The sequence below is a fragment of the Lipotes vexillifer genome, unplaced genomic scaffold, assembly GCF_000442215.2.
Source record: "Lipotes vexillifer unplaced genomic scaffold, Lipotes_vexillifer_v1.1 scaffold504, whole genome shotgun sequence".
Lineage (NCBI taxonomy): Eukaryota > Metazoa > Chordata > Mammalia > Artiodactyla > Lipotidae > Lipotes > Lipotes vexillifer.
The window spans coordinates 152855-163730 of NW_006785225.1; the positions used below are offsets into that span (position 1 = coordinate 152855).

The following is a 10876-nucleotide window of genomic DNA, read 5'->3' on the forward strand; positions in this document are numbered from 1 at the left end:
CAGCAGGAACCTGGTGGTGGGCACGTTAGCCTGGCCTTCGCCCTGGGTCATCGTCATCGGCTCCTTCTTCTCAACCTGCGGCGCTGGCCTACAGAGCCTCACTGGGGCACCACGCCTGTTGCAGGCCATTGCCAAGGACAACATCATCCCCTTCCTCCGGGTGAGCCTTCTGCACTCCCCCACCGCCTGGGTGCTCCTGGCCCCTCACACCAGCTCGGGGAGAGAGGTAGGAGATAAGTATGGGTGTGTTTTATCCTGCTGGGGGCCAGGGCCATGCAGCTATCCATGGAGAGCTGCTGAGAGCTGCCCTGGCCCTGGCCCTGCCCTGCTATTGGTAGAGCTGCTTGGGCCCAGAATCCCCAAGGCCTGTCTGTGGCTCATCCACAGCAGAGAGGCCTGAGGAAGTGGAGGGCAGAGGAACTTGTACCTATCAGGATAGGCATGGGTGTGACCTGAGCCCCAGAGGGACTTCATGATAGAGGCCAGACTGTGACTTGTGGCCTTAGGTGTGGAATGGGGGCAGTGGAACCAACTTTTTCACTTCTGACCCCACTGACCCTGGTGCTTGCAGGTTTTTGGCCATGGCAAGGCAAATGGCGAACCAACATGGGCACTCCTCCTGACAGCACTCATCGCTGAGCTGGGCATCCTCATCGCCTCCCTTGACATGGTGGCCCCCATTCTATCCATGTGAGCTGGGGCTCAGGGCAGGGCTGGGGGATGGTCTTGCAACCCTCAGCCGGGGGCCCTGCCCAGCAGCTCTGTGACCCTGTCTGGTGTTGAGGGCACAGTAGGGAGATGTGTCAGGCTGTGTGGGGGGATGTTTGCCTGGCAGAGCTCAGCCACTTCTGCCCTCTGGAGCGAGCCTGGCACTTACTCAGAAATTTTACAGAGACCAGTAGGTCCCATGTGCCTCTGTGGGAGACCCCCAGAGCAGGGTCAGGGCAAGCACTGGTCTCTAGCACCTTGATGAGGCCACCACTACCTCATCCATGTGTTTTCAAAGTTGTTTGCTTTTAAAAGTTCTGGAATGCTGGGCATCTGAATCTGCCAGTGCCCTGCAGGACGTGGTGAGCACGTGGCAATTTCCAGGGGTCCTGGCGGCAGGGCTCGTGTCCTTGCTGTGTTCTCCTCTGCCAGGGTTGGGGCCCACTCCACCTCTCCTCACACATCTTGCTCCACTGCCGGTGCTCCTTTTGCTTGTTCAGTTATGACTGAGCCAGCCTTCACTGCCCCACTCAGCCTGTGAGACTGAGAGGGACCCCCTTCCCCCCGAAGTAGCCGCCCCCCACAGCCCCAGCCACGCCTGCTGGAGTCAGTGCTCTCTTGTTCCCCCCAGCACACCTCCGCCCATTACTGCCCAGCTCCACCCACACATCAGCGCACACCTGAAACTGTTCTTGCCACAGTCTTCTTGGGTGGTGGCCCCTTACTGCCCAAGTCAGAGGATGTATCTCAGCCTTTATCACGTGGCTCCTCCTGGCAGCCCTAATGGGACACCTCATGGGAGTCCCTGCCCCCTGGCACGCCCTCTTTCGTAAGCCCTGCTGCCTCCTTGTCTGTCCTTCCTCTCGTACCAGCAGAGGGTGGAGGTTGACGTCCCCTCCACTCAGCCCTCTGCCCCTCGGCTGTCATTTCTGGAGGGCTCATGCGGTAGGCCTCCCCCATCCCAGTCTCCCACACCCACCGCAGTGTCCCTCAAGTGTCTCTAACTCAGTGATTCAAAATGGCCCTTGTTTTCTTCCCCTGACCCACTCTCCCCACATTCATGACAGCCCCTCATCCAACTGGTCACCCAGGCCAGAGGCCTGACTGTTGTCTAGCCGTCTCCAGACGCTGAGCCCTCCTTGACACCATCCTCTTCCACAGCTGTTCCCCCAGCCTGCAGCCCCCTCCCCTCCTCTGCCTGTGAACACTTGCCCATCCTCTAAGACCTGGTTCTGCGGACACTGCTGCAGTATCCCATCTGCATCAGGCTGTGGGACTGGGTGTGGTGAGGCTGAGAAGACCTGCCTGAGCGTGTGCAGGGCAGGGCCATGACATGTCCTGGTTCCTCATCCAGGCCCAGCCTGGAAGGGCAGGGACATCAGGTACCTGGCTGCCAAGGAGGCCGCTCTGTACCAGCCACTCCGTGTGCTGCAGGTTCTTCCTGATGTGTTACCTGTTTGTGAACCTGGCCTGTGCTGTGCAGACGCTCCTAAGGACCCCCAACTGGCGGCCTCGTTTCAAGTACTATCACTGGTAAGTGCCAGCTGAGCCCCTGAGCCAGGTCCTCTGACCCAAGAGCTTTTGGGGAAGCCAGGAGCCCCATTCTGCATGGGGTTTGAATTTTCTGGACAGAAGTTGCTATTGGTGAGAGATTGGGGGTCTGGGCCTGGGGCCCTATTGGTCTCTCCCTGATTCTGGCCCTTTCCCACTCTCTGGCCCAGGGCGCTGTCCTTCCTGGGCATGAGCCTCTGCCTGGCTCTTATGTTTGTCTCGTCCTGGTACTATGCCCTGGTTGCCATGCTCATTGCCGGCATGATCTACAAGTACATTGAGTACCAAGGGTGAGTGAGGGCTGCCACCTGCTTGGGGCCATTGGGCCACTCTTTGTTGGGTTGTGGGGAGCTGAGCCGTCCTTTGTTAGCCACCGTGGTGCTGGGGCTGGGGGACTGTGATTCGGGCCTGGCCCCTTCATCTCACCTACACACGGACACAACCCCTGGGTGGGACCAGGGGCTTACCAGCTTGTGGGGGCCTCTGCAGGGCTGAGAAGGAGTGGGGCGACGGGATCCGAGGCCTGTCCCTGAGTGCTGCCCGCTATGCACTGCTGCGGCTAGAGGAGGGACCTCCTCACACCAAGAACTGGCGGTGAGTCATGCCCGGCCTGGTGGGGCCCAGTCCAGGTTCTCAGGGGGCACTGTGAGGGTGGGAGAGTCAAGAGGTGCTGGCTCCCCCTCCCTAGTCCGTGCTCCCTGTCCTGAGTTGCCAGGGGCACCATCCTGCTTATTTGGCCCTTGGGTCACTGCTACGTGTAGAGGCCTGTGAGCCAGGAAGGGAAGGAGCTGGGCTCCCTGGAAACCTCTGGCCCTGGTCTCAGGCTCCCTCTCCATTCGGCCACAACAGGCCTCAGCTGCTGGTGCTGCTGAAGCTAGATGAGGACCTTCATGTGAAGTACCCACGGCTCCTCACTTTCGCCTCCCAGCTTAAGGCCGGCAAGGGCCTGACCATTGTTGGTTCTGTCATCCAGGGCAGCTTCTTGGAGAGCTATGGCGAGGCCCAGGCCGCTGAGCAGGTGCCTGCTGCAAGGGGGCAGTGTTGGGAGGACACTGAGCTGGACTAGAGATGTCTGGGCTGCAGCTGGTGCACAGCCAGCCAGGTGGACAGCACTGCTGCCAGCTGAGAGCTGGAGCAAGGGGGTTATAACTGTCCCATCTTGAAAACATGGCCTCTGGGTGGGCAGCTTGCCCCTGTCTCCTCCCCCGCCCCCACCCTCTGCACCCTAGGGGCCTTGGTGGGGAGCCCAGCAGAGGGGACGCTGACGGCCTTGCTTTTTGACCCTGCTATGTTCCTCACAGACAATCAAGAACATGATGGAGATTGAGAAGGTGAAGGGCTTCTGCCAGGTGGTGGTGGCCAGCAAGGTGCGTGAGGGGCTGGCCCACCTCATCCAGTCTTGCGGCCTGGGTGGCATGAGGCATAACTCCGTGGTGCTGGGCTGGCCCTACGGCTGGCGACAGAGTGAGGACCCACGTGCCTGGAAGACCTTTATTGGTGCGTGAGGGTCAGGGCCTGGGCTCGACCACATAGGACAGGGGCAGGGGTCAAGTGGGGACAGAGGCCAGAGGGTCACAGGCTGACGATCAGTAGTGCCTCTCCTCCCCAGACACCGTGCGCTGCACCACAGCTGCCCACCTGGCCCTGCTCGTGCCCAAGAACATCGCCTTCTACCCCAGCAACCATGAGCGCTACCTGGAGGGCCACATCGATGTGTGGTGGATTGTCCACGACGGCGGCATGCTCATGCTCTTGCCCTTCCTGTTACGCCAGCACAAGGTGGGCCAGGCGGTTGGGCCCCGGTGAGAGGGGCTGGGCCCTTGAAGGGGTGGGATGTGATTGAACCACCACCTTCTGTTGCCACAGGTCTGGAGGAAGTGCCGGATGCGCATCTTCACGGTGGCCCAGATGGACGACAACAGCATCCAGATGAAGAAGGACCTGGCTGTCTTCCTGTACCACCTGCGCCTCGAGGCGGAGGTGGAAGTGGTGGAGATGGTAAGCCACCTGCCCGACATAGCCCTGTGGATACCCTGCCCCACGTCGCGCGGTCCTCATGGCTCACCCTCTCCCCAGCATAACAGCGACATCTCTGCATATACCTACGAGCGGACACTGATGATGGAGCAGCGCTCCCAGATGCTGCGGCAGATGAGGCTGACCAAGACTGAGCGGGAGCGAGAGGTCAGTGGCCTTCTCGGTCCAGGACGGGGTCAGGCCTTGGGAGACGCCATCAGGTGGGAGCATCAGAATGATTCACCCCAGCCCCACCCATTTCCCTAAGGCTGGGTGATCACGCTGGGCCAGCCAGGCCCACCCTTTCCCATGGCACCGAGGAGACTTCCTCTGATTGTCCTCAGGCCCAGCTGGTCAAGGACCGGCACTCAGCCCTGCGGCTGGAGAGCCTGTACTCAGACGAGGAGGAAGAGTCAGCAGCTGGGACTGACAAGATCCAGATGACATGGACACGGGACAAATATATGGCAGCAGAGCCCTGGGACCCCAGCCATGCCCCCGACAACTTCCGGGAGCTGGTACATATTAAGCCGTGAGTGCAGCAGAAAGGGACCCAGCCACATCAGGGTCTGGGGTTGGAGGTGGGATGGGGGCAGACAAGCCCTGTGGGTGGGCCAGGGGCGGGGCCCGTGATCAGCTGCATTATCTTCAGGGACCAATCCAATGTGCGGCGCATGCACACGGCTGTGAAGCTCAATGAAGTCATTGTCACACGCTCCCATGACGCCCGCCTCGTCCTACTGAACATGCCCGGCCCACCCAAGAACAGCGAGGGTGATGAGAACTGTATCCCTCTGTAAAGAGGCGGGCAGTGGGGAGGTGGACAGTGTGTGAGGTCAGGCCAGGAGCTCCTCTCCCTGGGTACCCTAGGGGGTGCCAGGGCACCCAGCTCTGACTGACGGGCCAAAATTCCCTGGGTGCCCCTTGGTGCTTCCCTGGGTGCTGCCTCCTTGACTCGATGCCCTACAGACATGGAGTTCCTGGAGGTGCTGACTGAGGGCCTCGAACGGGTGCTGTTGGTCCGTGGTGGTGGCCGTGAAGTCATCACCATCTACTCCTGAGCCAGTACAGACTTGTGGCCTAGAGTGGAGGCGTCCAGGGTAACAAACAGCCCCCTCCCAGCACCCGCCCGCCAGCCCTGCTTTGCCCAGCCCTGCCCTGGACCCAGCTTTGCTAGGTCTCCTTGGAGACTGGGCCCAGACCTGGCAATGGAGGTGGATCCGAGGTCCTGCAAGACCCTGAGAGGTTTGGGGACTTCCTGTCCAGCACCCCAGGACGCCTGTCCTGACTCAGAAGACTGGTGGGGGCTGATGCGGGGTTTGAAGGCAGCTGGCCCAGGAGCGCTATTTATTGCATATTTATTGTTTGAATGTCACCATCAGAGAGGAGGGGAAGGGCGACCAGGGAGGGGTCTGGCCAAGCCGGCCTGCAGGAAGATCTGACTCAGGCTACTGTGGGCAGGGACTCCCACCAAGCCGAGCTGAATGGAACCAGCCAGCTGAAGCCTGACTTTTTCAATAAAACATTGTGTACTTCTGGGCCTCCCGCTGCCCCGGCTCTGTTTCCCCTGGCACCAAGGGAAGGAGGCGGAACTGAACCCAGGCCCAGAGCCGGCTCCCTGAGGCTGTGCCCCTTTCCGGAAATCTCTGGCCACCCCCATTGGCCAGGCTGTCCCTCCCATTGACCCTGGGGCCCCTCCCACCCCGACTCCAGATAAGGCCAGCCCAGGACTGCTTCACTGGGCACTAGGCACAAGGGCTGGAATGGGGCCGCCCGGCTCCCCGCGGCAGTGGGTCCTGCTGCTGCTGGGGCTGCTGCTTCCCCCCGCCGCCCCCTTCTGGCTCTTCAATGTGCTCTTCCCCCCGCACACCACGCCCAAGGCTGAGCTCAGTAACCACACACGGCCCGTCATCCTCGGTAAGCCCCCACCAGGCCCCTGATACACCAGAGCAGACCTTGGGGAACCTGGGCCCCAGCCCCTGGTAGCAGAGCCTGCTGAGGCCCTTCTGCCCTTGCATTAGCCCTGATCCCTGCCTCAGCATCTGGAGGGGCCAAAGGCTTGTCCTGCAGAGAAATCAACCCCTTCTCGCACCACACTGTTCTCGTGTCTCGGAGTTGTCTCCCCGAGGTGGGTGGAGTAGAGGGTGGGTGTGCCTGAGGGCTTGGCCGGGCCATTACAAGCTGTGGTCAGCTGTAGCCAACGGACCCCGGTCCAAGCCCCACCACTCCTTCCTCAGCCCCCACCCCGGCAAGGACAAGGTGCCCAGCCCAGGTGAGCAGGAGAGGCTCATCAGGTCCTGCCCCTACTCCTAGGCCCGGCCCCACTCCCTCGTACTATTTGTTCTCCCCTTGGACTTTGGCAGTGATGGAGAGCCACACTACATGTTTGCTTGATGGGGGCAGGGGTCAGCGGCCTTGGCCTCTGTACCTTCCCTGGCTGAGGGAAGCCTGGGCTTTGCGGGGACGGGGCAGGGGATGTGATCAGGAAGAGAGGATCTTGTCCTTCGTCCCTGGGGGTGGAGGGTGTGGGAGATGAAGGGGCGGGGCTGGTCACTGTAGTGTCGGGGTGGTGAGACCGGGGTGGGGTCCACTGCAGGGAAATGGGAGGGATCCAGAGTGAAGGCTGGTGCCCGCAGTGCCTGGCTGCCTGGGGAATCAGCTGGAAGCCAAGCTGGATAAACCAAATGTGGTGAACTGGATGTGCTACCGCAAGACAGACGACTTTTTCACCATCTGGCTGGATCTCAATATGTTCCTACCCGTTGGGGTAGACTGCTGGATCGATAACACCAGGTTCGTGCCATCCCCTCTGGCCTAGCCCCCGACCCTACTCCTTGGTTGCCGCTCCGCTGACTGTCCCACTGCCCCCAGGGTTGTCTATAACCGCAGCTCTGGGCGAGTATCCAATGCCCCCGGTGTACAGATCCGTGTTCCCGGCTTTGGCAAGACCTACTCTGTTGAGTATCTGGACAACAGCAAGTTGGCAGGTGTGTGTGTTGCAGGAAAGTGTGGGGCTCTAGGCTTGGTGGGCTTGCAGGAGCCACGGCCAGAACCCCCAGTGCCATTGCCTCGCCCACAGGTTACATGCACACACTGGTTCAGAACCTGGTCAACAATGGGTATGTGCGGGATGAGACGGTGCGGGCCGCCCCCTACGACTGGCGGCTGGAGCCCAGTGAGTGTCTCTGTGCATAGGGGGCTTGGGGCAGGGCAGGTGGCCCCTAGTCCCAGCTGTGCTGACCCATCCACCCCCCTGCAGGCCAGCAGGAGGAGTACTACCTGAAGCTTGCTGGGCTAGTGGAGGAAATGCACGCTACCTACAGAAGGCCTGTCTTCCTCATTGGGCACAGCCTCGGCTGCCTGCACTTGCTCTATTTCTTACTGCGCCAGCCCCAGGCCTGGAAGGACCGCTTCATCGATGGTTTCATCTCTCTTGGGGCTCCCTGGGGTGGCTCCATCAAGCCCATGATAATCTTGGCCTCAGGTGAGAGGGCCTCTGATCACTTGTGTCCCATGGGGAGGGGTGGGGGGTGGAATGAAGCTGACCGTGGGCCTGCCCTCACTCCTGTTTCTTCTCGCAATGCCAGGCTGGGGTTGTTGTCTACCACCTCTGGGGCACAGCCCCTTTCATTGGCCCTCTGAGAGCAGTGAGCCTGGCCTGGACCATTAGAGTGTCTCCTGACAGTGTCTCAGCGATGACAAAGGGGAAGTAAACAAAGAGGAAGTTAACCCCAGCAATCTGACTCATTGCTGAGGTCTGTTCCTTGTAGCCTCAGGTCCTACCCACTCAGCTTTCAGCTGCCTTCTGCTCCCAGGAGCCCCTTTGCCCAGGGATCTGCCCTAAGCCAGGGCCAGACCCCGGGAGCCCCTCTTGCCCTTCCCCAAGGAGTGGCATAGCTACCACCTGCGGAGCACCCACTGTATTCTGAGCACAGCCAGACATGGCCTTACCCCTAGAAGCTTAAGTGAAGGAAACACTCCCCAGACTATATCAATGAGTGTCAAACAGAGATTGGTCTCATTTCATTCTTCCCAGAACACAGCTCTGAGCCCTGTGCAGCACAGGCCACAGGGGCCGACAGACACTTGCCTGAGAGAACTGCTAGCACCATCCCCCACTGTTCACACACACAGGAAACCCCTCCCTGCCCTCCTGTTGAAGCTCTAGAGCTCTGCCTCACAGAGGTGCCACTAGGGCTTCTCACTCAACAAGTACACATGGAGCACCTCCTGAATGCCAGGCCGGTTCTAGTCCATGACTTGGAGTTGATGTTTTTTTGTTTTTTTGGTTTTTTTTTTGCCTTTGCCAAAATAAGATTTTATTTTAAAGTCATTTGAAAAACACAGAGCAAGGAAAGAGACCTAAGACTGAATGGATGTAGAATGGATATTCTTTCCTACCTCCACCAGTGGTCTTTTGTCATGCCAAAAAGTTGCTTTCTTTGGTAATTCCTATTTATTTTTAGCTTCCCGGAGAAGAGATCTTTTCCCATAAGCCATCTTCATTTTTTTTGTAGAGCAGAGCCTTATTTCCAAGAAACAGCGTGTTAGCCGGAGAAGGGTATTTCTTTAAAAACATCAAGGTAGATCTAATATGTTTAACAAAGTGGGGGGGCTCCGCCAGAGGTGACGTGGAAAGGTTCTCTAGTATTTGCTTATCATCTTGCTGCAACCAGAAATCCACATGGGGAAATGGCATCCAGGAATATGGTCCTATACGAAGTTGTTCTGTCTCTGCATCGTAAATACTAATCATTGGTCCTCCTGTTAAAGCTCGTGTGGCCCGTAGCTCCTCCTCCGGACCTCGGTCTTGGAAGGAGGCTCTGTAGATCTCCGAGGTTTTGATGTTGACAGCAATGCCATAAATTACTGGAAAGTGGTTTTCATTTTCTTCCTGGTCATTTAATTCCGTCACACATAATGTCACCAAGTGAATGTCATCTTCCTGTCTGTCAAATTCACTAAGAAGCTGATGAGTCAGTTTTTGTGACAACTGCCTGTCATCACTGAAGCCGCCCACGAGGTGCACTTCCAGCCTTCCACATTGAGTGTGGTCGGAAAAGGATTTTATGGAGTTCATGATCAAGGGGACCTCAGCTTTGGTGTCAGTTCCGTCACAATGTGTCAAGCAGGTGGCCCCATTACCTCCAGAAGCGGGTGGGCTCGGACGAGGTCCCCAGCGGACTGCGGCAGCCTCACTCGCCGCCCCTCCACGAGCAGCGGCATCGCGGAGGCAGCCGCCCCGGCAGGCCCAGGGAGGCGGCGGCCTCCTCCGGAGTTGATGTTTGGAGTGGGCAAGACAAAGTTGAGCGTCCAGCTGAGCTTGGGCTGGGGGGCAAGTTGTGGGCCGGGGGTAGCCAGGACTGGCTCCCTGCCCTACCTTGCTCTGTGTCCACAGGTGACAACCAGGGCATCCCAATCATGTCCAGCATCAAGCTGAAAGAGGAGCAGCGCATGACAACAGCGTCCCCCTGGATGTTTCCCTCCAGCCAGGCATGGCCCGAGGACCACGTGTTCATTTCCACCCCCACCTTCAACTACACAAGCCGTGACTTGCAGCGCTTCTTTACAGACCTGCACTTTGAGGAAGGCTGGTACATGTGGTTACAGTCACGTGACCTGCTGGCAGGGCTCCCAGCACCTGGAGTGGAAGTATACTGTCTGTATGGCGTGGGCCTGCCCACACCCAGCACCTACATCTTTGACCATGGCTTCCCGTACACAGACCCTGTGGGTGTGCTCTACGAGGACGGGGATGACACCGTGGCCACGCGCAGCACTGAGCTCTGTGCCCAGTGGCAGGGCCTCCAACAGCAGCCTGTGCACCTGCTGCCTCTGCCTGGGATACAGCACCTCAATATGGTCTTCAGCAACCAGACACTGGAACACATTAATGCCATCCTGCTGGGTACCTACCGAAATAGCACCGCCGTACCCCCAACTGCCAGCCCAAGGCCCATGCCCCCTGAATAAAGACCTTCCTTTGCTGCTGTAACCCCTGACGTGTGTTATGGGTTCAGGGAAACTCACACCAGGATTCACACCAGGATTCATTCACCTGCAGACCTGGTGCTTTGTGGAGCATAGGGCAAGAAGAGCTTTGCTAGAGCCTGGGATTGAATTGGGCACCTTGAGATATACAGCTTCCCACTCTTCTGGTTGAGCTATTTAAGCAGCCTCTCCGTGCCTGCCTCTGCTCTGAGCCTCTGCTCTGAGCCTCTGCTATGAGAACATGGGGAGTGAAGGGAGCTGCACACACAGCTGTAGAATAGGGGGTACGTGGAGCCTAGGGTACAGGATGGAGAAGATCTGAGCTGCCCCTCCTAGCTCCCAAAAGGGCAGGTGAGACCCCACAAGAGTTTAGCATCTAGGAGAGTGACGGCCACTAAATAGGTCATTTCAATTCTGAAGATTTAATTAATGGAGCTAAGTGATCTGAGAGAAAAGTTTAGGGAGGAACAAGGTGGTGATTCTTGTGGGTCAGGGAAGGCTTCCCAGAGGAGGTGGTGCCTGTGCTGAGATCAGATGGAATGAGAAGGGTAACTGTAAAGACTGGTTTCAACCTAAGAGCAGCATGCAGCTGATACAGGGTTTAACCAGG

General features: G+C 58.6%; 2 protein-coding genes and 1 pseudogene across 6 annotated transcripts in view; 2 read left to right on the forward strand and 1 right to left on the reverse strand.

The window, feature by feature from the left end:
• The window catches only part of SLC12A4 (solute carrier family 12 member 4), a 24086-nt gene extending 18750 nt beyond the window's left edge, over window positions 1-5336 (forward strand). For 4 of the 5 annotated variants that reach the window (XM_007457256.1, XM_007457252.1, XM_007457253.1 and 1 more), the window contains 13 exons: window positions 1-160; window positions 572-690; window positions 2143-2241; window positions 2430-2549; window positions 2749-2853; window positions 3109-3277; window positions 3561-3756; window positions 3869-4038; window positions 4126-4257; window positions 4336-4443; window positions 4620-4807; window positions 4928-5061; window positions 5245-5336. In XM_007457256.1, coding sequence (XP_007457318.1) covers window positions 1-160; window positions 572-690; window positions 2143-2241; window positions 2430-2549; window positions 2749-2853; window positions 3109-3277; window positions 3561-3756; window positions 3869-4038; window positions 4126-4257; window positions 4336-4443; window positions 4620-4807; window positions 4928-5061; window positions 5245-5336 — 1792 coding nt within the window. The remainder of the gene's footprint in view (window positions 161-571; window positions 691-2142; window positions 2242-2429; window positions 2550-2748; window positions 2854-3108; window positions 3278-3560; window positions 3757-3868; window positions 4039-4125; window positions 4258-4335; window positions 4444-4619; window positions 4808-4927; window positions 5062-5244) is intronic. The other variant, XM_007457254.1, reaches the window with a different exon arrangement.
• Window positions 5337-5774: 438 nt separating this feature from the next.
• LCAT (lecithin-cholesterol acyltransferase) lies at window positions 5775-10270 on the forward strand. The gene is made up of 6 exons (XM_007457258.1): window positions 5775-6192; window positions 6912-7068; window positions 7147-7262; window positions 7355-7450; window positions 7535-7759; window positions 9674-10270. Exons 1-6 carry the CDS (start codon window positions 6039-6041, stop codon window positions 10246-10248), a joined length of 1323 nt encoding a protein of 440 aa, XP_007457320.1. The 5' UTR covers window positions 5775-6038; the 3' UTR covers window positions 10249-10270.
• On the reverse strand, window positions 8738-9415 carry LOC103082409 (protein N-terminal asparagine amidohydrolase pseudogene; annotated as a pseudogene).
• Window positions 10271-10876: the final 606 nt, after the last annotated feature.

Coding starts and splice junctions, on each gene's coding strand:
- LCAT (XM_007457258.1), top strand. CDS start 6,039: ATGGGGCCGCCCGGCTCCCCGCGGCAGTGGGTCCTGCTGCTGCTGGGG. Junction 7,069..7,146: donor TGCTGGATCGATAACACCAG/GTTCGTGCCATC, acceptor CACTGCCCCCAG/GGTTGTCTATAACCGCAGCT. Junction 7,760..9,673: donor CATGATAATCTTGGCCTCAG/GTGAGAGGGCCT, acceptor CTGTGTCCACAG/GTGACAACCAGGGCATCCCA.